The sequence below is a fragment of the Rattus norvegicus genome, chromosome 20 (assembly GCF_036323735.1).
Source record: "Rattus norvegicus strain BN/NHsdMcwi chromosome 20, GRCr8, whole genome shotgun sequence".
Taxonomy (NCBI): domain Eukaryota; kingdom Metazoa; phylum Chordata; class Mammalia; order Rodentia; family Muridae; genus Rattus; species Rattus norvegicus.
In genome coordinates this window covers 4,657,270-4,683,731 of record NC_086038.1, presented here as the reverse complement: position 1 = coordinate 4,683,731, position 26,462 = coordinate 4,657,270, and the positions used below count along the sequence as shown (strand labels likewise).

General features: G+C 50.2%; 2 protein-coding genes across 3 annotated transcripts; one reads left to right on the top strand and one right to left on the bottom strand.

The window, feature by feature from the left end:
* Window positions 1–9,310: 9,310 nt before the first annotated feature.
* On the bottom strand, window positions 9,311–14,780 carry Psmb9 (proteasome 20S subunit beta 9). Of its 2 annotated transcripts, NM_012708.2 has the most exons (6): window positions 14,622–14,732; window positions 12,944–13,011; window positions 11,542–11,673; window positions 10,889–11,018; window positions 10,380–10,521; window positions 9,311–9,640 (listed from the first exon to the last, which is right to left on the bottom strand). In NM_012708.2, exons 1-6 carry the CDS (start codon window positions 14,679–14,681, stop codon window positions 9,513–9,515), a joined length of 660 nt encoding a protein of 219 aa, NP_036840.2. In that variant the 5' UTR covers window positions 14,682–14,732; the 3' UTR covers window positions 9,311–9,512. The 2 variants fall into 2 exon arrangements, with proteins under 2 accessions (NP_036840.2, XP_038954351.1); XM_039098423.2 differs by lacking the exon at window positions 11,542–11,673 and having other exon boundaries at window positions 9,338–9,640; window positions 14,622–14,780.
* A 408-nt stretch (window positions 14,781–15,188) lies between these two features.
* Tap1 (transporter 1, ATP binding cassette subfamily B member) lies at window positions 15,189–25,561 on the top strand. The gene is made up of 11 exons (NM_032055.4): window positions 15,189–15,776; window positions 16,417–16,531; window positions 16,676–16,806; window positions 17,842–18,047; window positions 18,690–18,887; window positions 20,211–20,339; window positions 20,510–20,698; window positions 21,401–21,574; window positions 21,827–21,989; window positions 23,066–23,202; window positions 24,915–25,561. Exons 1-11 carry the CDS (start codon window positions 15,248–15,250, stop codon window positions 25,119–25,121), a joined length of 2,178 nt encoding a protein of 725 aa, NP_114444.2. The 5' UTR covers window positions 15,189–15,247; the 3' UTR covers window positions 25,122–25,561.
* Window positions 25,562–26,462: the final 901 nt, after the last annotated feature.

Genomic DNA, 26,462 nt, shown 5'->3' with positions numbered 1-26,462 from the left:
TGGCCTGGGATTTTTTTTAAACATTATATTTCTTTTTTTTTTCTTTTTTTCGGAGCTAGGGACCGAATCCAGGGCCTTGTGCTTGCTAGGCAAGTGCTCTACCACTGAGCTAAATCCCCAACCCCTATGGCCTGGGATTTTGAAACCTCAAAGTCTACCCCACCAACTCCTCCAACTGGAGACAAGGCACTCAAATATATGAGTGGGGGCTCTACTCAGACCTCCATAATGTATGAAGCTGAACTGAAATACTTTTGGAAAGTATGTTTTTAGGGACTAAGTTTTATTTTTATTTGTATGTGTGCTTCTGTTATACGCACATGGGTGCAGTGCCCACAGAGGCCAGAAGAGGGCATCAGATCCCTTGGAGCTGGAGTTACAGGTGGCTGTGAGCTTCACTCATAACAAAGGGGGATGGGAACCAAACTCCGGTCCTCTGGAAGAGCAGGATGCTCCTTAACTATGGAGGGGTGTCTCCAGCCCCCCTTGTCCTTTAAAAAAAAGATTTGTTTATTTATTATACATAAGTGTACCATAACTGTCCTCAGACACACCAGAAGAGGGCAGTCAGTGCTCTTAACCACTGAGCCATCTCTCCAGCCCCCTCTCTTGTCCTTATCTGTCCATTCTTCCTTGCTCCCTCCCTCCGTCTCTTCTCTTTAGTTTTCTTCCCGTTATCTCTTCCTCTTTCTCCTCTTCTTTATCCCCCATCTCTGTTTATTTGAGACAGGACCTCTCTGTGTACGCAGCCTGGTCTCCCACTGCTACTGTTCCTGCCTCTGCCTCTGCCTCTGAGCTCGTGGCTTGCAGTGTGCACCACCAGGCCTGGTTGTGTCTGGCTTTTCTTGTCATTTTTTTCTTTTTCCAACAAGAGTGCTACAAAGGATTCCTTAGATTTACACACAGCTAACTGGACATTTCCGGCCTTGTGGTAAATGCAGGTTTTTAAGATTGGTTTTTCAGCTCTGTCTTTTTTTCTTTTTTCTTTTTTCTTTTTTTTTGGAGCTGGGGACCGAACCCAGGGCCTTGCGCTTGCTAGGCAAGGGCTCTACCACTGAGCTAAATCCCCAACCCCTCAACTCTGTCTTTTAATTCCCTGTTTTACAGCATACGGACACACAGTAGCAATCGAGGCAATGTGTCTCACTGATGTCAGTAAGCCTGTCACAGCCAAAACCGTTTCTTTGTATAAGATTTCGGGTTTTCTATTTGAACAGTTTACAAATGCAAGTATTTACTTCTTTGTCTGCTTTTTTGGTTTTGGAAAAAGTGTGTGTGTTCACGTGCGCATACGTGTGTCTCTCTGTGTGTGCGTGTGTCTGTGTATATGAGTGTGTGTGTGTGCATGAGCGTGTGCACGCCCAAATGTGTGTATGTGTGTGTGTCCGTGTCCATGTCTGTGTGTGTGTGTCTGTCTGTCTCTCTGTCTCTGTGTGTCTCTGTGTGTATATATGTGTGTATATGTATGTGTGATATGTGTGTATGTGTGTGTGTGTCTGTGTGTGTGTCCGTGTGTGTGTCTCTGTCTGTCTGTCTCTCTGTCTCTGTCTCTGTGTGTCTGTGTGTGTGTATGTATGTGTGTATATGTATGTGTGATATGTGTGTATGTGTGTGTGTATGTTTGTATGTGTGTATGTGTGTGTCCATGTATGTGTATGTTTGTGTGTGTTTGGCTTTTCAACAGGAAATATGGAGTAAGAACCTCCTCTTGTTTAGGTAAAAGGAAATACGCTGAACCACAGAGAACCAATAGATGGCACTCTATCCCCTGTCCCCTGTCCCCTGTCTCCTGTCCCCTGTCCCCGACCCCCATCCTCAGTTGTTGCTCCCTCTGAGGAGAGGAACTAGGCTTCCATGCAGAGTTACCTAAGCCACCTGCTTGGCCACTTCTGCCCAGGAACTCCTCCTCTGACTTCTGCTTCCCCAAAGCCCATCACTGCTTCTCCTTCCCACCGCCCTTTGCCAGGGAATGAGTAACTGTGTGGTTCCCCTTCCCTTATGCTGCTCTCTTGAGTTCCAGTGCCAGGTGCGTGCATCTGATTGACAGGTCTCAGTTCCCGCATGTGCCCTGTCTTCAGAGAAGGTGGGGAGGCGGGAAGCAAGTTTTGTTTTACTCCATCTCTAAGAAAGTAGGGCTAATGAGGAAGAGAAATTGCGCAACACCCTAACATCTCCGAATCTGACCATTCATGTAACTGAACACCGTCCATACTGCAGACACCTTGGGGCAGCAGTTTGTGACCCAGAGCTCTGGTTTACGCTTCACGGGTTTCTGTCAGGCAACTGACCTCAGTCCACTGGCAGCTCACCAATAGGGTAAAGCTGTTGCTTTTGCTTTACCCACTGAAGTTTGGATGCCTCGCCAACAGGGAAAGTATACTGTGACTTTTTTTTCAGGGCTGCTTCGCCCAGTGTCATCTCCCTGAGATCCATTCGCGTGGCGCCATCCCCCCATTAACTTCCATCGTTGCCACATTATTTAATAAGAAACGTTTCATTTGCCCGTTTAATGTTGTGCTGGGGGTTGGTTCTAGTGCTTTGAATTGCAGCCCCCCAAATCGAGAATCTGTGTGTCCAAACACCGAAGGTCCTTGTTCCCAATTGGTTTTTGATCAATCAATAAAGAGGTAATGGCCAATGGCTGGGCAGGTAGACTGTGGAGGGACTTGGAGGTTTGTGCAGGGTGGGAACCAGGAAAGAGGAAGGAGGCAGAGATCACCATGAAGGGGAAGAAGAAAGACCAGACCTAAAGGCCCATCAACATGTGAGAGTCAGGGAAAGTGGCCACACGAGCCACTTCCCCAATTGTTTTTGGGGTAGCAGAGATGAAATATAGATCTTAATAGATGTTAACTCAGGAGTACGAGAGGGGAGTGTTTGCTAGCAGTGGGGAGGATTAGAAATGCCCAACCAGGGGTTGGGGATTTGGCTCAGTGGTAGAGCGCTTACCTAGGAAGCGCAAGGCCCTGGGTTCGGTCCCCAGCTCCGAAAAAAAGAACCAAAAAAAAAAATTATAAAAGGGGCTGGAGAGATGGCTCAGTGGTTAAGAGCACCGACTGCTCTTCCTGAGGTCCTGAGTTCAAATCCCAGCAACCACATGGTGGCTCACAACCATCTGTAATGAGATTTGATGCCCTCTTCTGGTGTGTCTGAAGACAGCTACAGTGTGCTCATATATAATAAACAAATAAAAATATTAAAAAAAAAAGAAATGCCCAACCATTAAGCTGGTCATAGCATATCAAAATTAAGCTAATGTGTGTGTGTGTGTGTGTGTGTGTGTGTGTGTGTGTGTGTGTGTGTGTGTCTTTTGAGAATCCAGATAGCTGTGGGCCCTCGACCCATCAGGTTAACTAACTTCCGCTACACTGTTGAACAACTATTTTGTGAAACCACTGGGCAGCAGCCTGTGAGGTAGGCGGCCTGACATTCCACCCCTAAGTATTTTGTCACCTGTAAACTGCTCCTGCATAACCATCACTTCCTGCACAGTTAAAATTGATACCATTTAGCACACAGTCTATGCTGGATTGTCCCTAAAGCACCGAGTGGTAAATGCATGCTGTATTAAGATGCTGTTTTGGGGGTTGGGGATTTAGCTCAGTGGTAGAGCGCTTGCCTAGGAAGCGCAAGGCCCTGGGTTCGGTCCCCAGCTCCGAAAAAAAGAACAAAAAAAAAAAAAAAAAAAAAGATGCTGTTTTGGCTTCATGGTTACCTAGCAATAGATAACTAACCTCTTCATGGTTACCTAGCAACTGTTAACTAACCTCTTCATGGTTACCTAGCAACTGTTAACTAACCTCTTCATGGTTACCTAGCAACAGATAACTAACCTCTTCATGGTTACCTAGCAACAGACAACCAACATCAGGGTGTGCTGCATTTCTGTTGCTGTGGGAAAACATCTCAGATGAACAGATAGAAGGAGAAAAGATTTACTTTGACTCACAGCTTGAGAGACTCTGGCATAAGATCAAGCACAGCTCTTGGCTTGAGGTGAGGGAAGGCATCATGGTGTGGGAGACGTGGTGGGACAAAACAGTTCCTGTCATGGCAGCCAGAGGAAGAGGCAGACAGGAAGGATGCAAGGACAAGATGAGCCCTTCTAAGGCATGACCCCATGACCTACTCTCTCTAATAAGACCCACCTTCCCCTTTCCCATAATGAGGAGGTTATAAGTCCATCAGTGGTTATCCCATTGATTAGACTTAATCACTTGTGAGCGAACCACCCTTCACTGGCTGGATCCAAGCCATCGTACAGGGCCTATTTCTGTCAGTGAGGTCATCTGCCCTTCTGTTTGCATTTCACATCTCAAGACCTAAATCCGTCCTAGCAGTTGCCATACTCTGACATCAGAGAGCCTTTGTAAGGTTGGGCAGTCAACAACTCCACGGTTTCATGGCGCCCCCATCAGTAGACTGAAGGCTTGGCTCTCCTCCGTGTCCGCACTGAGTCTTAGGAGAGACGTTATTCTTTAAGCTGGACGTTGAAATGGCTACAGAGATTGCTCAGGAGTGAAGAGTACACGTTTAAATGAAAGAGGATGGTAGAAGCCTTTCATTCACATCTTGAGTTCAGATGAAGAACTTTAATTTTAGTCCTTGTCTTCTGTATGTTCCAGGGCAGTCAGAAGCTGACAGGTTAGGACAAAAACTTCAACTCAGTCACTCAACAGTGGCATGGCTTCTGTGTCATCTAAGCAACTGTTGTAGGTTCCCTTGGACGTAGGAGTCTAACACCTGAGCTGGTAATACTCAGTTCATTTTTCCCTTAATACTTAAGCCATGCTTATCCTGGAGATTCAGCAGAGGGTCATTTGGGGTCCATTTGTCTGGCCTATGGCCTTCTTTTATTTAGGTTTTGATGTTGATGTGAAGGTGTGGGGTTTAATCTCAGTTGTCAACTTGGTGAGAACTGGAATTACCTGGGAGACAGACCCCCGGGCATAGTTGGGTGGTTATTTTAAGTAGTTCAGTTAAAGTGGGAAGGTCTGGCCACTGTGGGTGGCACCATTCCCTAGAATGGGGTCCAAGACTGTATAAAAACCTGCTTCTGGCTTTTGCAGCCACCTGAGCTCACATGCAGTTACAAATACACACCTAATTTAAAATAAAATAAATCTTAAAAAATAAGGAGAAACAAGCTGAGCACAGGAATTCATTTCTCTCTTCCTCCTGACCATGGACATCATGTGTGCATCTGAGTAAAAATTTCTGTTGCTTTGACTTTCCCACCATGATGACACATTACAAAGGGAATGTCCCCACGTTGCCACTGTCAGGGTGTCAGGAAAAGCAACTGAGACAGAAGATTTTCTTAAAATCAACATTTAAAGCACAAAAACGTTTGAGTAAAACAGTCGCCCTCTTCTGGCCTCCATGGGTACTGCATGCACACGGTGTACACACATGCAGATACATACTAAGATAAAAATATATACGTCTTTGGTTTTTAAAGATGGTATATTGGAAGTGCCCTCCAAGTGAATCTCTGGGTAGGGTGGTAAAAAGAGAGATTGTAGGATAAACCGAGGTTCTGGGTCCATCCTGTCCACACTGCCTCCCCCCCCCCCAATACATCCCACCATTTCCTGTCTCCCCCTCCTCCAGTTCTTTAGGAGACAAACCCAAAACACCCTTTATATCCTAAACCGAAGAGTCTAGGCTAACATATAAGAAGTGTTTCCTCTTCTACTGTTTCTCCCTTGTCCTAAGATGTTTTTTCTTTGCAAGGTCATTTGCAAGCTTTTGCTCTCTTGTCCAGTTCCCACTAGTCTGTAACTCATGGTCGCAGGCAAGATCACGGAGTGGGGAAGGGGGAGGGGAAGGAGTCTTTTCAAAGGTTCCTTTAAAATCTTGCCAGCAATAAAGTCTGTCAAGAAGCCTAGGAGCCCAGAAGGCTACAGTTGAGGGCCATGGCAGAAACTATAAGAATCTAGTTCCAGGGGTTGGGGATTTAGCTCAGTGGTAGAGCGCTTGCCTAGCAAGCACAAGGCCCTGGGTTCGGTCCCCAGCTCCGAAAAAAAAAAAAAAAAAGAATCTAGTTCCAATCATGGGGAACAATGGAATCCCAGGCCCCTCTTATGTCAAGGGAACAGTGACCTTTGTGCACAAAACCTTAAAGCAGATGAAACCCCTTGGTGGACTTACTTCATGATGTAAAGACAACGGACCCAGTAAAAGGGCTGGAGTTACAAGCAGCCCTGCACTGGCACAGGAAACTGAACTCCAGTCCTTGGTGAGAGCAGTATGTGGCTTTTAAAAGAAAGATGTATTAATTCTATGTGGATGCATGTTTTGCCTGTTCATTCATACACACACACACACACACACACACACACACACGTACACACATCTCATGTGTATGCAGTGCCTGAGGAGGCCAAAGAGGGCGCCAGATCCCCTGGACCTGGAGTCAGAGATGGTTGTGAGCCACCATGTGGGTGCTTGGAATTGAACCTGGGTCTTCTGCAAAAGCAAGATGTACTTTTTTTTTTTTTTTTTTTGTTCTTTTTTTCGGAGCTGGGGACCGAACCCAGGGCCTTGTGATTCCTAGGCAAGCGCTCTACCACTGAGCTAAATCCCCAACCCCACAAGATGTACTTTCAACTGCTGAGTTGTCTGTCCAACACTTGCCCTGGTGTTTTTGTTTTTTTTTTTTTTGTTGTTTTTTTTTTGTTTGTTTTTTTTTTTTTTTTGTTTTTTTTGAGACAAGGTCTGACTATGTAGCCTTGGCTTGAAAATTTTTAGGTCATTTGCTTCTAATTACTCTTGTTATGACAAAAACTATATCTTTTCCTTAAATTTATTTTATTTGCATTGGAGGTGGTGGTGTGTGTGCGCACGTGTGTGTGTGTGTGTGTACACATGTGTGCGCTGCATTGCTGTCTAGAGGCCAGAGGACAACTTTCAGGAGTCAGTTCTCTCCTTCCACGGTAGGATTCGGGATTTGCACTCATGATTAGGCTCAGGCAAGAAGTGCTTTCAACCCACTGAACTATCTTAAAGACCCAAATAACTATATTTGAAGGGATATAATGTTTCCAAAGTGCATTTACCTGCATCCTACAGAATTTGACATGTGACGTTTGTATTGTTTATAGTATCGGGTCTCCTGAAGACATTGTCACAGAGGTACTGTGCTGGGTAGTTCTGTGCCAACCCAACACAAGCTAACACCATCTGGAGAGGTGACTTAAGAAATGTCTGTAGCGATTGATTTTCTTAGTAATTGATACGGGAGGACCAAGCCCACTGTGGGTGGTGCCATCCCCTGGGCTGGTGGACCTGGGTTCTATAAGAAAGCAGGCTGAGCAAGCTATGAGGACTGCAAGTCCCTCCATGGCATCTATATCAACTCCTGCCTCCAGACTCAAGTCCTGACTTCCTTCTGTGGGAGTGTAAGCAGGACAAACCCTTTCCTCCTTAGGTTGCATTTTCCCCTGACCATGTGAGTTCAGGGAATAGAACTTTGGTCATTACCCATTGAGTCATCCAACGGGCCATTTTATTTTCTTGCCAGTTCTGTTGTATATTTGTTTTAGCCGTTGGCTTTATTTGTTTTTCTCACCCCCATCCCCCCATTGTCTCAGTTGCTTTTTTAAATAAAAACCATCTGCCTCTTGGAGATGTTTCAGTTTTGGAACGAATGATACCGTTGTTTGACCGAGAGAACGAAGCCTTCCAGTTTGAACATGCTTGCATTTGAGCTTGTTTCTGACTGTCTGTGTGGTTCAGGAGTCAAGGCTAACTGAGTTTGGAGAGTCCCCAAATGATCCCTTCTCAGTTCCTCTCCCCAGGGAGACCTCCCTCCTGGCTGCAGCTGAGTAGCTGTGCCCTGGGGCTGGTTTCAGGGAGGGCTGGGAGTTCTGACTCTCCACACTGGCCATTTTCAGTTCTTGCTTTCTGAGTCCTCTCCAGAGTTCTCAGTGGCCATCATACTCCGGAGAGGGTGTGGGGGACTTTTAAACTATCATTTACATAAAAAAAATTGAGCAGCAGAGTTAGAAGCAGCTCAGGGCGTTGTGAGTTTAGACAACCCACCACGTGCCGCCGTGAACCCTGTCTCAAAGGAGCGGGACCACTTGGAGCACATTGAATCTGTGTGCTCTGATTCTTTTTTTTTTTTAAATATTTATTTATTTTATGTATATGAATACACCGTAGCTGTCTTCAGACACACCAGAAGAGGTCATCAAATCTCATTACAGATGGTTGTGAGCCACCATGTGGTTGCTGGGATTTGAACTCAGGACCTCTGGAAGAGCAGTCGGGGCTCTTAACCACTGAGGCATCTCTCCAGCCCATGTGCTCCGATTCTTACTCGAGGTTCCGTGGAATGGTTGACCCTGCCCAAGGACATGAAACCATGGGAACTGGGAGCTCTTTAACATGGCTCCATGGGCACCTGTGAGCTGCTCCTCAGGGGACAGTGATTTTGTACCCTCATCTGTGAACCCCAGAGTGAAACCACATCCCCCCCCCCTTTTTCAGCTTTACCTTTGAGCTGTGTTCAGCAGCCCTGTGACAAATTTTAATGGTTTACATTACTTTAAAATATGGTTTATCTTGTGTGGCGTGTGGAGGCCGGAGGTCATTAGCAGGTGACTTACTCAGTCTCTCTCTGCCTTACATTTTGGCACAGGGTCTCTAACTGAACCTGGAGTTCCTTGATGTTGTCGGCCATCATGTTCCACAAGTCTGGGTTTCTGCCTCCCCAGTACCGAGGTTCCGGGCAGGTGTCACTGTGCCTGGTTTCTGAGTGAGTGCTGGGAATCTGGTCCCAAGCTTTTTGTGCACAACCGGTCCTTACTGACTGAGCCATCTCCTTAGCACTGGACGTACAGTATTACAAAACCATCCAGGGGCAGGAGAGATGGCTCAGTGGTTAAGCACCTGGCTGTTCTTGCAGAGGGCCCTGGTTCAATTCTGCCACATGGCAGCCTGGCAAGCAGACTCCAGTTCCAGTTTCCAGTGTCCTTCTTCTGGCCTCTACAGGGACCTGCACACATCCATGCAGGAAGAAGAAAAATAACACGTGCAGTAAAACTAAACAACTCTATAAAGTTAAAAGGATTCAGTCCATAGTGACCTCTCATATATGAAGATTTTTCTCCTAGGGGGCTCTGTTCTCTTTCTCTGGAGGTGTTGGCTTGGGGGTAAAGAACAATAGGGTATGCGATTTAATGTCAAACCTCACGGCTTCTATTTTAAATCCCAATTCTTACCGTACAGACATTCATTGAGTTGTGCTCATTCTGAATGTGGTGAGTTTTGGTGTGGCTGCTTTTGTTTATTTGCGACTTGTGTTTTACTTATTTTTTATTTATAAGAGTTTTTTATTTTAATAATAAAGTTTATTTTTTAAAAAAGAATGGGAGGTGCTTGCTGATCTCTGGGCCGGGAGGAAGCTTCCCTCCACGCACTGCGTTTCTCTGATACCCATTTCACCTCTGCCCATTACACCAACCTCTGGCTCCATAAAGTTTATTGCAAACAAAGAAGGGACTTCACTCATCGTAGAATTTTGGCAGCTCGTCTCCCAGGATGACGCGATGGTCCACACCATCAGCTGTAATGGTGACCAGGTAGATGACACCCCCACTGGAGCCATCTCGGTTCATGGCCAGAGTGATGGCTGCAGAGGAGAGAGGAGTAGAAAATGGCTTACTCTTTTCCTTTCCTTTCCAACGCCATGCTACGTCCCCTCAGAACGCATCGTAATGTCCAGCAAACGAGCATCTGCCCACGCCCCTGCTGTAAACGTTCCCACCACTATCTACTTCAAGTTACCTACAGGTTAGCAAAAATTGTCCAAGTCCTTGAACACTGAGCAATTAAGTTCCTGTGAGCTAGCTGCGGGCGGGGGCGGGGCGGGGGCGTGGCGTGGACGGGGGCGTGGCGTGGAGGGGATAGCTCAATTGGCTGCTGGTTCTCATAGTGACCTCATGCCCTTATGCGATTTGCTTAAGACTGTCCGGAGCTCCATCTCTTCTACCATGTCTTGTCTGCCTCCTCTCCACTCTCAAATGTCTCCCAGTTTCCAAAGATGGAGACGGAGAGACGGCTCAGTGGTTAAGAGCACCTATTATTCTTATAGAGTTTGGTTCCCAGCATCCACATCGGGTGCCTTACCACCTCCTGTAACATCAGCTCTAGAGGACCCAGCATCCTCTTCTGCCTCTTCTGGCTTCCACAGACACAGGCACAAACTCACACACAGACACATCCATGTGCACATGCATGATTAAAAGTAAATATTCTTTTAAAAGCGTGGACATGGAATGGCCACCCTTGTGTTCTTTTTCTTATTCTTCACGATCTACTCCCCCCCACCCCCCATGTCCATAAACCCTCCCCAGGTCACCTCTAGTTACCGTCTGTGGTGAAACGCCGGCACTCCTCGGGGGTCATGCCTGGTTTATAAGCTGCGTCCACATAACCGTAAATATAGGTGCTTCCGGAACCACCGATTGCAAAGGGCTGTCGAATTAGCATCCCTCCCATGGTTCCATACACCTAGAGAGAGGGTCCCTCAGGTCAGGTCACGGTCATCACAGCTTCTTCATGTTAGATGAGCTAATGTGAAGACCTGGGGCCTCCACATTTGAGCCTGCAGTATACTTTTATCATTTTTGTTTGTTTTGAAACAGGGTCTCACTAATGTAGCCCTGGCTTGCCTGGAACTCTCTCTAGAGAGGCTCTTCAAACCCACAGAGATCCACACGCCCCTGCCTCCCGAGTGCTGAGACTGAAAATGTATACCACCACAGCTGGGCCGTAGTATGTCTTTAGAGGAACCGTCTTTGGACCACAAAGCTAGAAAGCCATGCGACTTTCATCTCTCTAAAGAGAGGAGTGGGGAACCCCGAACGGACACACTCACCTGGCCCCCCTCACGTTGGTCCCAACCAGCTACCATGAGATGCGCTAACAAGTCCTCGCGGTACTTGTAGGAGATGTTCTTCACTATGTTTGCAGCAGCCAGAACAAGGGGCGGCTCCTCCAGTTCCAACCTGAAGCGGATGTCGGGAGTGAGGGTCAGGAGCACTCTGCTAAGTCTCACCCTTGCCACCACCATTGCCCTCTCGGTCAAGTCACCCTTGAACCAGTAGCTACCGCAGATACCAGCTTCCCTCCCATGTGCCTAGGGGAGGCGGAGCCCCACAACCGAGGTCTTCACCTGCTTAACTCTGCTTCACCTTCCCACTCCCAATGATAAGCCCCTCCCTTGACTCTAAGGGCCCTGTCCTCATTGGTTAAAGCAGATGATAAGCTTGCTTCCTTCCCAATGTCCTTGGTTTCTCCTGGCAACTGCCTGATATTAGGAGTGGGCCAAATGACTGTTTCCTGATTTCCTCTATCAGGGCAGTGATGCGCACTTTTCAAGTCAGCACAGGGGAGATGGAGTCGCTATTGTGATTTCTTCTTCACAGATGCAGAACTCCCAGATACTCCAGTGCGAGCTCAAAGCTGGCAAAGCCACGCAGCTGGGGGGAATTTTAGCAGGAGAGGAGTCAGGACCCCGGGGCTTTGTACCCGTGCAGCTCCAGCTGGTAGGCGGCCATGTCCGCTATGGCTTGGGCATCAGCAGCGGAACCCGAGAGGGCACAGTAGATGCGCTGGTGCAGAGGGGAGAGCTTGTCAAACACGCGGTTCACTACGGCTGCTCTGTAAGGAAGGAGCCAGACGTTCAAGTTGGTTCGAAAAGATATCAGCAAGACATGCAATGCTTGGATTAAAGCAGGAAACAAAAGGACATCTCAGCACAGCAAGTCACTGCAGTAATCAAAGTCGGATGTGCTGGGCTGGGCAGGGCAGGGCAGGGCAGGGGAGGTGTAGCCCAGGGGGTAAAGTACCTGCCTGGCGTGCGCACAAAGCCCAGCGTAGCGTGAGGTGGGCATGGCGGCCATACTTGTACTCTTAGCACTCAGGCGGTAGAGGCAGGAGGAGCAGGAGTTCAAGGCCAGCCTTGACTACATAGCAAGTTTGAGGCCAACCTAGGCTACAGGAGAGACCCTATTTTAGACACTACCCTCCCAAAATACTATAGATTTTTTTAAATATATATTTTTACTTCATGTATATTGGTGTTTTGACTTCATGTTTGTCTGTATGAGGGTGTCAGATCCCCTGGAACTGGAGTTACAGACAGTTCTGAGCTGCCATATTGGGATTGGGAATTGAACCCGGGTCACGTGGAAGAGCTCTTAACCACTGAGCCATCTCTCCAGACCCAAAATACTAGACTTTTAATGACTTTTTTTTTTTGTTATAACAAAACAACAAAACAATGCCTAGGTAAGAAAACGTGCCTCTAAGTCAAGCAGTTGTGACACACATTTTTAATCCCAGCACTCAGGAGGCAGAGGCAGGTGGATCAGTGAGTTTGAGGCCAGCCTGGTCTACATAGTTAAGTTCCAGGGCAGCCAGGGCTACACGGAGAAACCCTGTCTCCAAAACCAAAACCAAAACAAAAGGTGAAACAAGAGGGGAAAAAAACCGCCTCTTTCCAGAATTTCTTTGCTGTTCATCACTCCGAGGGGCGACGGCAGTTCTGTGGAACACGGCGGCGTAAACAGCATCACTGATGTAATCCCACAGTCTGACTTGTGTGTGAGGAAACCAGCCAGTTTGGGAGATCAAGCAAACTCAGGCAAATGAGAGAGATAGCTGCTTGACAAAACCGCCATTTTCTCATCCTAACTGCAGAGAGCCCTGTCCCTCTACAGCCTACCCTGTGCCCCTCCGAGACACTATTTCTTTACGGCCTTCGGATTCAGAGGATGCACCCCCACCCCCATCAGTGCGTTACGATGCTTTTTGAGAAGTTCAGCTTCATTTCTTGGAAGGTTACCACGTTGCTCAGAAGCCGGCAAGAGAAATGTGCACTTAGGGCCACCAGCTTCCCGGCAACACACAGGCCTTCGACGCTACTCACCCCGCTGACACTCGGGAATCAGAGCCCACCACGACACCCCCGTCAAATTCCACAGCCATGATGGTTGTCTGCAGAGAGACGGGGTACGGCAGGTCAGAGCAAGGAGCGTCTTGACCCTTCTATCTTAAGGAAAGCTCAGGGCAGGAGGTGACCGACTCAAGGTGACACAATCAGGCCTGCTGGAACTTCCCTCCATTTTCTGTGTTGTGTCCGGCTGCAGGGGACTGCCGCAGCTTGGCTGTGGTACAGCACAGAACAGAACCTTCTCCTCAAGCCCTGGCTTCCCCGGCTGTTCTTTTTCCCACCCTGAAAAGCAAGGATGGGTTCCCAGAGGCAGAAGTACTCCCTGTGAGAAGGAGAGCAGGACAGGAGAAGGCCAGGAAACCCCCTGCTGCTTGTGGAGTGCATATCACAGGCACAATTACTGTGAATTACTGTGACACAAGGCCAGGTCTTTCCTGGCCCTGGACCCTCCACCTGCAACCTTACTTAGAAGGGGAGCCCTGGGGTTATTGAACAAGGGTCACAGAAGAGGTCAGTGGGTTAACATGGCCAGGAGTCCAGGCAGGACAGAAGCAGCAAGGTGTTCAGGTAGGGCACAGGTTTCATTTAAGCAAAGTCTTTGCAGCCAGGGAAGGGACTGCTAGATAACAGTTTTTTTCCAGGTCAAGGAAAGAATCAAGGAAAAGTGAAGGCGGGTAGATAAGTCTACTTCCCCCTCATCCTCTGAGCTAAAAGGCACCTTAGAGACCCTCGGCCGCACTGAGAAAACTGACTTATGGAGAGGAATGATCTTTCTAAGTCACCCAGGTTTTCACTCTGGCCCCTCGATTGATCTGATTTCTAAGCCCCACAGCTCCGTGGCAGCGAGGGAGATTTTTTCCAACCTTTCTGTCCACTCCACACCTTGCTCTGATCTCCGGGGACCTTGCACATGCGTGTGCTTTCGTGTGCTTTCTGACCACAAATAAAAGGCCAGAGATGGCCACTCTGTTCTAGAGGCTGCTCTTCCACACCAAGAGTGTGGTTGGCGACTTTCGGAGGGCAGAAACCAGCTGCCATCTCGCCCTCAGATCCTAGGCCTGGGCAAGGCTCTCAGGCAAGCATGAGAATGGTGGTGGTGGGGGGTGCGGTTGGGGGAGGGGCTGAGGGAGCAGGGCAGCAACTGGAACAAGGAGGACCACCGATCATCCCTATCTCCCCCAACCCCCAATCCCGGAGCCAGAGAGCTTGTCCTCCCTCAGGCTGGAGTTTGTACCGGGCTATGTTAAGCAAAGATCTGTATGCTGTGTAGGTAGGTCCTTTTCAGCGAGCCTCCATTATTACCTTCACTCAGGTGCTTCATCTAGGACACCTCAGCATCTCTTTACAGGGGTCCCCAAGACCCTCATTTGATTTAGTCTCTACTGCGCAGTCCAGAGCGAAAGTGAAAGCGTTTTGGAGCAACTTCCCTTAGACGCTTCCAGCTCGAGCCAAAGCACGCACCTTCCCACCAGCTTCGCGTGCCGATCCCTCCACAGATCCCTGGACACTACACTTCTGAGCAGGGATACCTTACGTTCATAGTGGAGCGCGAGCGATGGGCGCTATATGCTTCCTAAGTCTCTTGGTTCACTTCCCAGAGCTGTAGGGGTCCCTGGTCACTCCACCCACTGACTGTTACCCCCAGACCCATTACCCCGGTGTGGACTTCTCCCGTCCGGAAAGAGCCGGCGGTAGGTGCTCCGGCTTGCAGCATCCTAGCAGTGCGGAGCTCTGGTTTCCAATCAGCAGCGGCGTGCGGCGAAGGCAACTCGCCGCCTGCGGGCCCGCCCCATCATCGCGCAAGGGGCGTGCCGTTCTACCGAGCATTTGGCGCCCAGAGCTAACTTGAGCAGGGCAGATCTGCCCAGAGACAGGTGACGACAGAGGGTCCCGCCCTAAAGCTGGGGTGGGGCCTGGGATGGGAAAATTCTCTCAAGCAAGGGGAGAAGACTGGGGAAGGAGAGGAGGATGAGAGTCCTGGAGAAGAATATGGCATGCCAGGGCTGCTAGGCAGAACAACTCCGACTTCAGCGGCAGCTTCCAGAATAGCCTGGGCCAGCCAGTCTCAGAAGGGGGCGTGTCTAATGATTCGGTGGCTGCTTTCGGTTTCTTCTTCCTCTAAACGCTGGCACTTCTAGTTAGCGACACCAGCTCGAGCGGGTTCTCGGGACTTTCCGCGCACGCCCTCGGACCCGCCCTTCTTCCCTCCACCGAGACTCCGGTATAGCGCGGACGCGGAGAGTTCCAGGCTGGGACCAGACTCTGGACAGCGCACGCTCGATGGCTGCGCACGCCTGGCCGACGGCCGCCTTGCTGCTGCTGCTGGTGGACTGGCTGCTGCTGCGGCCCGTGCTCCCGGGAATCTTCTCCCTGTTGGTTCCCGAGGTGCCGCTGCTCCGGGTCTGGGCCGTGGGCTTGAGTCGCTGGGCTATCCTGGGACTAGGGGTCCGCGGGGTCCTCGGGGTCACCGCGGGAGCCCGTGGCTGGCTGGCTGCTTTGCAGCCGCTGGTGGCGGCGCTGGGTTTGGCCCTGCCTGGACTTGCCTCGTTCCGAAAGCTGTCCGCCTGGGGAGCACTCCGGGAGGGTGACAACGCTGGACTGCTCCACTGGAACAGTCGCTTAGATGCCTTCGTTCTCAGTTATGTGGCCGCATTGCCCGCAGCTGCCCTGTGGCACAAGTTGGGGGGCTTCTGGGCGCCCAGTGGCCACAAGGGCGCTGGAGACATGCTGTGTCGGATGCTAGGCTTCCTGGACTCCAAGAAGGGGCGTCTCCACCTGGTTCTGGTTCTCTTGATCCTCTCCTGCCTTGGTAAGGGAGACTGGGGGCGAAAGAGCAGGCCATAGGGGACAGGGCAGGAATCCAGGGTAATGGGCAGAAAGGAAGAGTAAAGTCTCCGGAAGTATCAGAGCCTAAGGAGGCAACTTAGACGGAAAGAGAAGGACCCAGGCCTGAGAAGGGGTCCTGACAAGGGCGTTGGGGGCAGGGTCTTCCGTGAGCAGAACTTCACATTTTAGTCCTAGTGTGAGGGTTTCTTTCCACACCGCCATCTTTTTCTTTTCTTCTCTTTCCTCTATGAGACAGGGTCTTTCTATGTAGCTCTGGCTGTTCTCGAACTCACTATGTAGCCCAGGCTGGCCTCAAACCCAGAGAGGTCTACTTGCCTCTACCCTGGGATTATCAGCCTGCGCCCCAAGCCCTGCTAACTGCTATCTTTCTTAAGCAGCCCTTGAAAAGTTTGATGTAGGGGTTGGGGAGTTAGCTCAGTGGTAGAGCGCTTGCCTAGCAAGCGCAAGGCCCTGGGTTCGGTCCCCAGCTCCGAAAAAAAAAAAAAAAAAAAGAAAAGAAAAAGAAAAGTTTGATGTAGCTGAACAGGCTTGGGTCGGCAGGCATGCGGGCGGAAGTCGTGGGTGGTCCGCTGCTAACATTTGTGTCTCCCCTCTCTCCCCAGGGGAAATGGCCATTCCCTTCTTCACAGGCCGCATCACTGACTGGATCCTTCAGGATAAGACAGCCCCCAGCTTCGCCCGCAACATGTGGCTCATGTGTATTCTTACCGTAGCCAGGTGTGGAGGGTGGGAATGGGGGTCCCGGAGCAGAGGGCACTGGATGTTGGGACTGTTTTTTAAGTGACACTTCTGCGGGGATCTGGGGCTCAGGAAGGGACACAGCTGACACCCCCCCCCCCCGCCCTGTCTCTGACCCCCTAGTACAGCGCTGGAGTTTGCAGGAGATGGAATCTACAACATCACCATGGGCCACATGCACAGCCGCGTGCATGGAGAGGTGTTTCGGGCCGTCCTTCACCAGGAGACAGGATTTTTCCTGAAGAACCCAACAGGTCTCTCATGAAAGCTTTTACTTGTATAATATAATGTATATATCACCCCCACACGCGCTTGTCTGCCCCCCCCACAGACGTGTACACACACACACATGCCCAGATTGGATCCATAGCACCATAGGAGTGGGGTGTGGTAATTCCAACACTTGGGGGCATGGAGGCAGGAGCTGGAGGTTGAAGTTCAAAGTCTTTCAGTTACATAGCCAATCTGAGGCCAGCCTACAGACCTCTAAATCCAAGGCTTCCTGTAGGTTAGGCAAAAACTCTACCAACTGAGTGACCCCTTCCCAAGCCTTCTTACTCGTGGTATATCTCAAATGTAGCAAAACATTGTCCTTTTTAACTCTAAGAAAAACAGTATCTGCCTTCGAAATTCCCCATAGATAGAAACAGCAGACTTACAGCTCTGGAAAGCCAGAGACCCCCAACTCCAACTGCCTCATTGAAAATGGAGGAAACGGAGTTCTAGACAGCAGACACGGAAACCTACCTAGACAGACACACCAGGGTCCTAAAGGATGCTGGGCCTGCCTCTCCCTCTCTGCTGCCTCCCTTCTCTGCACGGCTACTGGAGGGCCAGTGGCAGGGCACAGACAGGATTTACAATATCCGAGGAACTGAAAGCTTTCAGGGAACTGGAAGTTTAGTGTTTCGGTTTTTTTGTTGTTTGTTTGTTTGTTTGTTTTTTTTGTTATTGTTGTTGTTTTTAAAAGACAGGGTCTCATGGTATAGCCTTGGCTGGCCTAGAATTCACTAGGTAAACCAGACTGGCCCCTGCTGCCCCTCCCCCAGACTGTTGGGACTACAGGTGCCTGCCACCACACCCAGCTACAACTTCTTTACAGGCAGGCGAAGGCCTACCAGATCTTTCCTTTCTCTTCCTCTGCATCGAAGCTCCTGCACCTTCCCAACCCCCCACTCCTGTGAGCCCCCTCAGGATGCTGTGCTGACACGGCCACCCTGGCCCCGACTGTTTGTCATCTCCTCCTGTCTCTGTGAACTACGTGCTCATGGTCCCCTCAATCTGGGCAGGTTCCATCACATCTCGGGTGACTGAGGACACCTCCAACGTGTGCGAGTCCATTAGTGACAAGCTGAACCTGTTCCTGTGGTACCTGGGGCGAGGCCTGTGTCTCCTGGCGTTCATGATTTGGGGGTCATTCTACCTCACTGTGGTCACCCTGCTCAGCCTGCCTCTGCTTTTCCTTCTGCCCAGGAGGCTGGGGAAAGTGTACCAGGTATGTTCCCTGGATCCTCAGCTCCCAGACTACTTTCAGTGTCGCTATCCACTCCTCCATCATCCTGAGCCTCTGTCCCGTTACCTCTGTCCCCACACTGCCCTGCACCCACATCCATGTACTTTGCCTTCTTGTCTGACTTCCAGCCACAATCTGTCCTTACAAATAGGGTTCCAGGCTGGAGACACAGCTCAGGGTGAAGAGTGCTGGCTGTTCATCCAGGGCACCTGAGCTTGGTTCCCAGCACCCACGCCAGTGGTCTGTAGTTCAGCTTCAGGGGATCCGACTCCCTCACATGACACACACACACACACACACACACACACACACACACACACTAAAATAAATCTTTAAAAATTGGGCTTGAGCGGTTGGTGATTTAGCTCAGTGGTAGAGCGCTTGCCTAGCAAGCGCAAGGCCCTGGGTTCGGTCCCCAGCTCCGAAAAAAAATAAAAATAAAAATAAAAATAAAAATAAAAATAAAAATTGGGCTTGTTTCTACCAGGCCTCTTCTACCTAGAAGGATGGATGTAGACCTTTCTTCTCTTTCTTGACTTTAATCTCCTCGTAGGTAACCTAGATGTCCGAGTTCTTTCTCATTTGCACACCCTGTGTGATGTCTCTGGTCCTTGTCCCCCACAGTCACTGGCAGTGAAGGTGCAGGAGTCTCTAGCAAAGTCCACGCAGGTGGCCCTCGAGGCCCTGTCGGCGATGCCTACCGTACGGAGCTTTGCCAACGAGGAGGGAGAGGCCCAGAAGTTTAGGCAGAAGTTGGAAGAAATGAAGCCGCTAAACAAGAAAGAGGCCCTGGCTTACGTCACCGAAGTCTGGACCATGAGTGTGAGTACCAGGAGGGGAACGTCCACTCCTTGGTGTGAACGTGTCTTGATTTTACTGTTTCCCAACCCTCCTTCTGCTCCTCCTCCAGTGGGGGGTGATCGGCTCAGGGCTCTCCACCACTCCACTCCCTGTCCTTAATTCTCTCAGGGTTTTGTGGTGCTAAGAAGCGTCCTTCCCCATTGGCACGCAAAGCCCACTTGACCTGCGTGTTAGAGAGACACCAGTCTCCCAGCTTGGGCCCTTCCTTGGCCTCTCCGAAAGCCACATGTGCCTGCATGGTATGTGCTTCTCACTGGCACTGTGTGGGTGAGCAGGTGGGAGCCATGAGAAGTGCCAGAGGCCAGCAGCCAAGGGCAGCTATAATAAAGACGTGCAGAGAATTAAAGTGGCATCTAGAGGCTCCGGGCTCCATTCTGCCACCCACCAATTCTGTATCCAACACGCTACCTTTTTCTGAGGCCGTTGCCCTGTTTTGAAAAAGGGGAATAAACACCGAAGTGATGGTTCACATCGCTAATCCCAGGACGCATGCCGAGGCAGGAGGGTTGCTGTGAGTTTCCAGCCATCATGATGTGAGACTTGTCTCAGTAAAAGGTGTGGGGGAGTGAGATGGCTCAGGAGGTAAGGGTGCCTGCTGCCGTGCTGCTGTGCTGCTGTGTTGCCGTGCTGCCGAGCCGGGTGACCCGAGATCCATCTCTGGAACCCACAGGATGGGAGGACAGGGAAGGAGAGAACGGACTCCTGAGAAAGTTGTCCCCTGACTTCCACAAGGCGCGCCACAGTGCCTATTCACATACGAAATAAGTAAAGGAATGTAGGGAGAAAGTAATAATACCGATAAGTAGCAATAAGGAAGGTATAATACAACCTCCTTTACAGAGACTCTTGACGTGAGCTGCGGCGTTTACCTTTGTAACACTTCCAGGGCGGAAGATGTTTCAGCCGGTAAGCACGCACGCACGCACGCACGCTACTCTTCCAGGTGACCAGCACTTAAGTAGGGCAGCTCGCAACGAACTGCCTGCAGCTGTAGCTCCAGGGGTTCTGACGCCCTCTTCTGGCCTCTCTGGGTACCTACACTCCTGTGCATGGACGCGCGCACAGACATATAACTTAGAATTATAACAATAAGTCTTTTTAAAAAAAAGAGTCAAATGTCCCCCAAACAAGGAGACCGTGGCGATTGGTGAGGAGGACAAAGAGGACATGAGCTGTGTTTGAGTCTGACCCTTGACCCTGCCTTCCCCCTTATCCCACGTGTCCGGGAGAAGGGACCTCACATCTGACCCTTGCAGTCTGTTTTATCCCATGGTTTCCTTGTAGGTCTCGGGAATGCTGCTGAAGGTGGGAATTCTGTACCTCGGTGGGCAGCTGGTGGTCAGAGGGGCTGTCAGCAGCGGCAACCTCGTCTCCTTTGTTCTCTACCAGCTTCAGTTCACCAGGGCCGTGGAGGTGAGCCCCGCCCCCGAAATGCCTGGGCGGTCCCTGCCTGCCCTTGTGTTGCAGCTTCTTGGGCTTTGCTCACCCACTGCCTGTTCACTGAATGCTGTCGAGCTGGTTAGACGGCACACCTGCTTTCATGGTCCATGCCAGGCTCACCCACACTCCACTCTGCGATGCAGGTCCTGCTCTCCATCTATCCCTCCATGCAGAAGTCCGTGGGCGCCTCGGAGAAAATATTCGAATACCTGGACCGGACTCCCTGCTCTCCGCTCAGTGGCTCACTGGCACCTTTAAACATGAAAGGCCTCGTCAAGTTCCAAGATGTCTCCTTTGCCTACCCAAACCATCCCAACGTCCAGGTGCTTCAGGTACTGTCCACCCATCCCTTTCACCTCTTCCGGCTTCTTGCCAGTGACCCAGGCCCTCCCTAACCTCAAAGGTGACAATGAGAACCATGTGTCTATAAATCACCCCACCCAAAGAACTAGCTTGGTCTTCTAATAACACTATGGGGCGAGGGGGGGAAGAGGCCTCGAGGAGAAGGCTTCTGGGGCTCAGGATGGCTTAGTAGCCAAGAGCATGCAGTGCTTTTGCAGAGGACCCTGGTTCCCAGGCACTCACAACCACCTACTCCTGTTCCAGGGGACCCTACGCCCTCTTTTGACTTCTAGGGGTACAAGGCATGAACGTGGCATGCGTGTCTACATGCTGGCCAAACACTCGTACACGTAAAAATGAATAAATCTAATTTTTTTTAAAAGATAAAGCTCTTTTAACGAAGGAGTTAGCAACACGTGTTCCACCTGCCAATTGTGCAGGAGACTAGATTTGCGCTTCTGGGAGGGAATGCTCTCCCTCCACCCTCCGCTGCTACGCCCAGGGATGCTTCTTGCCCATTCCTATGCCCCAGCCCCTCTCTCTTCTCCCTCCCCGATGTCGTTTCAGAAGTCCGTGCATAGAGGGGTAGGGATTGCTGTGCGTTCTTTGGTCCTCGTGGGTAAGATGCTGTGTTGCACACTGAGTGACAAAGGCCTCCAAATGTTTCTACCGTGTGCTTCTCTGGCCTCCAGGGGCTGACTTTTACGCTGTATCCCGGGAAGGTGACTGCCTTGGTGGGACCCAATGGGTCAGGGAAGAGCACCGTGGCCGCCCTGCTGCAGAACCTGTACCAGCCCACCGGGGGCAAGGTGCTCCTGGATGGCGAGCTCCTGGTCCAGTATGATCACCACTACCTGCACACGCAGGTGAGCAAGAAGGTGTGGGGGAGGGGAGGAGAGCAAGCCAAGAGAAAATTGTCTGAGAAAACCCTTTCAGAGAGTCAGGGTCAGCGAGTCAGGGCCAGCAGAGTCAGGGCCAGCAGAGTCGGGGCCAGCAGAGTCGGGGCTGTGTGTAGAAGGACACGTGACCGTATGGTGTGCACCCGGTTGTGACTCTTCAGTTCCCAGCCAACGACACTTCTGTGTTTCTTGCCTGTTCCTCTTCACATTTCACCTCAGGTGGCCGCAGTGGGACAAGAGCCACTGCTATTTGGAAGAAGTTTTCGGGAAAATATTGCCTATGGCCTGACGCGGACTCCAACCATGGAGGAAATCACAGCTGTGGCCATGGAGTCCGGAGCCCACGATTTCATCTCTGGATTCCCTCAGGGCTATGACACAGGTATCTGCCTTCTCACATCCGGACTGCAACCACCCCTGCCTTTATTATTCAATCCCTCCTGACCCTTGGATACCGATTTGTAGTTGAAACTCTTGTTTCTAAGATTCACAGGACTCCATTCCCTTGCAGAGGGCCTCCCTTTCCAGCTGCCCCGTCAGCTGCGTGTACGTGTGTGTGTGTGTGTGTGTGTGTGTGTGTGTATGAGTGTGTATGTGTCTGTGTGTGTATGTGTGTGACTGTGTGTGTATGTCTCTGTGTGTGTATATGTGTGTGTGTCTGTGTGTGTCAGTGTGTATATGTGTGTGTATGTCTGTGTGTGAGTGAGTGTGTATGTGTGTCTGTGTACATGAGTGTATATCATACCCTGAGGGAATGTATGTGATATATGTGTGTATATGAGTGTGTATGTGTGTGTGTATATGTGTCTGTGTATATATGTGGATATGTGTGTGTGAATGTGTATGTGTGTGTTTATGTCTGTGTATCTGTGTATGTGAGTGTGTCTCATACCCTTAGGGAATTTATGTGTGTGTATGTGTGTATATATATGTGTGTGTATGTGAGTGTATATGTGTGTATGTATGTGAGTGTGTCTGTGTGTTTGTGTATGTATGTGTGTGTGTGCATGTGAGTGTGTATGTATGTATATGTATGTATGTGAGTGTGAATGTGTGTATGTATGTGAGTGTGTCTGTGTGTCTGTGTATGTGTGTGTGTGTCTGTGTATGTGAGTGTGTCTGTGTGTGTCTGTGTATGTATGTGTGTCTGTGTATGTGAGTGTGTATGCATGTGTGTATGTGAGTGTGTCTGTGTATGTGAGTGTGTCTGGGTGTATGTGAGTGTGTATGTATGTGTGTATGTGAGTGTGTATGTATGTGTGTATGTGAGTGTGTATGTATGTGTGTATGTGAGTGTCTGTGTATATGAGTGTGTCTGTGTACAGAAGTGTGTCTGTGTGTCTGTGTATGTGAGTGTGTCTGTGTATGTGAGTATGTCTGTGTGTCTGTGTACAGAAGTGTGTCTGTGCATGTGTGTACACACCTGTCGACTTCTCAGCTGGACTCTTGTCTCTGCAGAGGTAGGTGAAACTGGGAACCAGCTGTCAGGAGGTCAGCGACAGGCGGTGGCCTTGGCTCGAGCCTTGATCCGGAAGCCACGCCTGCTTATCTTGGACGATGCCACCAGTGCCCTGGATGCTGGCAACCAGCTACGGGTGAGGCCCTGGTTCTTATCTTCTGTCTTTTTTAGCCATCTTGCTGTGTGGTCTCGGCTGGCCTGGACCTCACTTTGGAGACCATGCTGTCCTCGGATTCTTGGTAATCTTTCCCCTGCTGCCTCTGGAGGGTGTGGTCACCCTGCTGTGTCATCTTCCTGAAGTCTCATTCGCATGGGAGCTTTGCTTCTGTTATTCATCCTGTGTTAGTTACACCAACAACATAACTATTCAAACCTGTCCTGGGAATTCTCAGTTCCCATTGGCTTTTCCCCAGGACACCAGGAACCAGTGAACGGAGCTCCTGACCTAAGAGTCTGTGTGGGCTTAGCCTGCTTTGTGTTTCAGGCGTTCTATCCCACCCTGCACTACTTTGCCTATCAGAGTCCTTTGTTGCGCTTGTTCTGTAGATGATAAGAGAGGTTGATTAACCTTCCAAAAGTCACACAGCAATCGAGCAATGGAGCCTGGGTCCAGATACAAGTCATCCAAATTCTCGTGTTCTTTGTTACTGTTACATTTCTTTAAAAAATAAGATTTATTTTATGTGTTTGAGTGTCTTGCTTGTATGTATGTATGTATGTATGTATGTATGTATGTATGTATGTATGTATGTATGTACCTAGTGTCTTTGAAAGTCAGAAGAAGGTATGGATCCCCTGGAACTAGACTTATGGATGGTTGTGAACCACCATGTGGATGTTGAAACTCAAACCCTGGACCTCTGGAAGAGCAGCCAGTGCTCTTAACTGCTGAGCCCCTGCCCCTGCATTACATTTCTCTAAATTGGATATAAAATTTCCCAGCTTAGAGGCTGGAGAGATGGCTCAGCAGTTAAGAGCACTGGCTGTTCTTCCACAGGACCTGGGTTCAATTCCCAGCACCCACATGGCAGCTCACAACCGTCTGCAACTCCAGTTCCAGGGTTTCTGACACCCTCACACAGGCAAAATGCCAATGAACCTAAAACAAAAATAAATTATAAACAATCTTCTCAGTTTATTAGTGGGTTATTAGAAATGTGTATGACATAGGAAATGTGACGTGTGGGGTGGGTGTTGAGAGGAGAAGAGGAGGTGGTATGATTATATTTCATTATAGTCATGCATGACATTCTCAAAGCATAAATTAATATATATTCTTGAATGCAAAAAATATTCCCACATCTTAAGGCTGGACGAGGCAACCCTAGTCTTACTGCAACTTAGTGTGTAGTGTTTGGTTGATGTCCTTGGGAGGCTTGCTCCCCCCCACCCCAAGGAAAATGGAGGCGTGGTGGTGGGGTGAGGAGGAGGGACTGGGAGGAGAGGAGGAAGGGGGAAGAGCAGTCGGAATATAATATATGGGAGAAGAATAATTTTCTTTAAGAATTTCCCGGCTTAGGGGTTGGAGATTTAGCTCGGTGGTAGAGCGCTTGGTAGCAAGCGCAAGGCCCTGGGTTCGGTCCCCAGCTCCGAAAAAAAAAAAAAAATTCCCGGCTTACGGATAGAGATGAGAGACTATGCAGTCCCCTCCCCCTCGTGCTCCCGCTCTTCATCTATCTGTACCACCTCTTGAGAAGACGCCTTAAAAAATAATCAAAGGTTTGGAGAGGCGCTCCAGACCCGGGATATCGGCATCCTTGGGAAGTGACAATGTGTCCCAGCCTTGGAAGCACAGGGGGCTCCTGGACGGTAGAGGCCCCGGACTGTAAGGACTGTGTGTTTCTGCAGGTCCAGCGGCTCCTGTATGAGAGCCCCGAGTGGGCCTCTCGGACGGTTCTTCTGATCACCCAGCAGCTCAGCCTGGCAGAGCGGGCCCACCACATCCTCTTCCTCAAAGAAGGCTCTGTCTGCGAGCAGGGCACCCACCTGCAGCTCATGGAGAGAGGAGGGTGTTACCGGTCCATGGTGGAGGCTCTTGCGGCTCCTTCAGACTGACCGGCTTCTGGACTGCACGCTGCGCGAGTCCCTCCCCCTGCTGTCCTCTGCTCTGTGTGGCAGAGAACCTGGGAGCAAAGATTTTACCACATCCACGGAGATAGTTGAGGAGCGATGGTGTTTGTTACATGAGAAAAATGTAACCTCTAGGAGATGCCCGGAATTTACCACCAATGTTTTCCCGCCCCGCCCCCTGTTAGACGGGGGATGGGGGTAGGTACCCCAGGCTAACACTGAGCTGCTGAGTCTCCTGTCTCCCGTGGAGTTTGCATCACGGCATGCACCCACAAACCTGGCTTATGTGGCGTTGGGACAGAATGAGAAGAAACGCCCAAAATGTACAGAGAAGGGGCAAATAGCTTGCAATTAACCAAAGGCATAGGCTGGCCTATGGGTATTCTGCGGGTTCTCGATATTTATAATAAAACTGGTGTTTTGTACCGTGGTTTCTCCTGTTTCTTAGCTCCCACAAACTGCTCGATGAGTTAGCCAGCACCCTTCCCCACACACAGCCCAGTGTCCCGTTCTTCTTCAGAATTCTGTTTTACTGCCGGGTCCATCATCTTCCTGGCGCTCTCATTTCTCTTCCCTACCCACCCACCGACTCCTAGTGCTGAGCAGGACCAGGCGGCAGCCCCTCTGTCCCCGCACTCCAAGGCATCAGCAGCTGCATCTAGGAGCCCCTCTCTTCCTCGCTGAGGCTGGAGGAGGCGCGGCAGCGCAGCGGGGTGGGGGTGGGGGTGGGGGACTCCAGAACTCCAGACTGGATTACCTCGCTGGCTCTGATTTTTCTGAACCTCTCACCTTCTCCTCAGCCGCACACGCCGGAGTAATCTTAATGAAACGGAAAGGATTAGCCAGTAAATCTCTTCCATACAGGGAGGGCCCGGTGGCGTGACGTCAGCAGTTGCTGGGCAGATAAGGTCCGCAAAGGTTGGAAAGAGAGGTGGGGTTTAGGATTCAAGGAAGGAGCGCTCAGCTCTGACTTGCGCGACGTGAACAGCCCAGGGAGAAGGGAGCGTCCACGTGGGTTGCCTCAGGGTAGTGAGACTGTTGGACCGAGAGGGGCCCTAGAAAGGACACATAGAAAGACCCGAACTGTGCCCTCTCCTTGGTTCGTCCTTCCCCATTTTTTTTCCCCTGGTCGTCTCAGGACTTAAAGACCCCGTGCAACTATTTATCGCATTTTCCAGTTTCTATAAAACGATGCTCATTTAAGTGCTGCCCCCATCCCCAGGACGCACGCCTAGGTGAATCTGCTCAATGCTTCTCTTGGGTTCCAACTTTCTAGAGAACCTCTTTAAGGTGACAGGACCCTATCCAGTCCTCAGCTGTTCCCAG

Bases quoted from the DNA above. Each gene is read 5' to 3' on its own strand.
- Psmb9 (NM_012708.2), bottom strand. From the start codon at position 14,681: ATGCTGCAAGCCGGAGCACCTACCGCCGGCTCTTTCCGGACGGGAGAA. The intron at 13,012-14,621 runs GTAATGGGTCTG...GTCTCTCTGCAG, and splicing joins CGGGAGAAGTCCACACCGGG to ACAACCATCATGGCTGTGGA. The intron at 11,674-12,943 runs GTGAGTAGCGTC...CCTTCCTTACAG, and splicing joins GATTCCCGAGTGTCAGCGGG to AGCAGCCGTAGTGAACCGCG.
- Tap1 (NM_032055.4), top strand. From the start codon at position 15,248: ATGGCTGCGCACGCCTGGCCGACGGCCGCCTTGCTGCTGCTGCTGGTG. The intron at 16,532-16,675 runs GTGTGGAGGGTG...CTGACCCCCTAG, and splicing joins TGTATTCTTACCGTAGCCAG to TACAGCGCTGGAGTTTGCAG. The intron at 20,699-21,400 runs GTACTGTCCACC...TCTGGCCTCCAG, and splicing joins CCAACGTCCAGGTGCTTCAG to GGGCTGACTTTTACGCTGTA.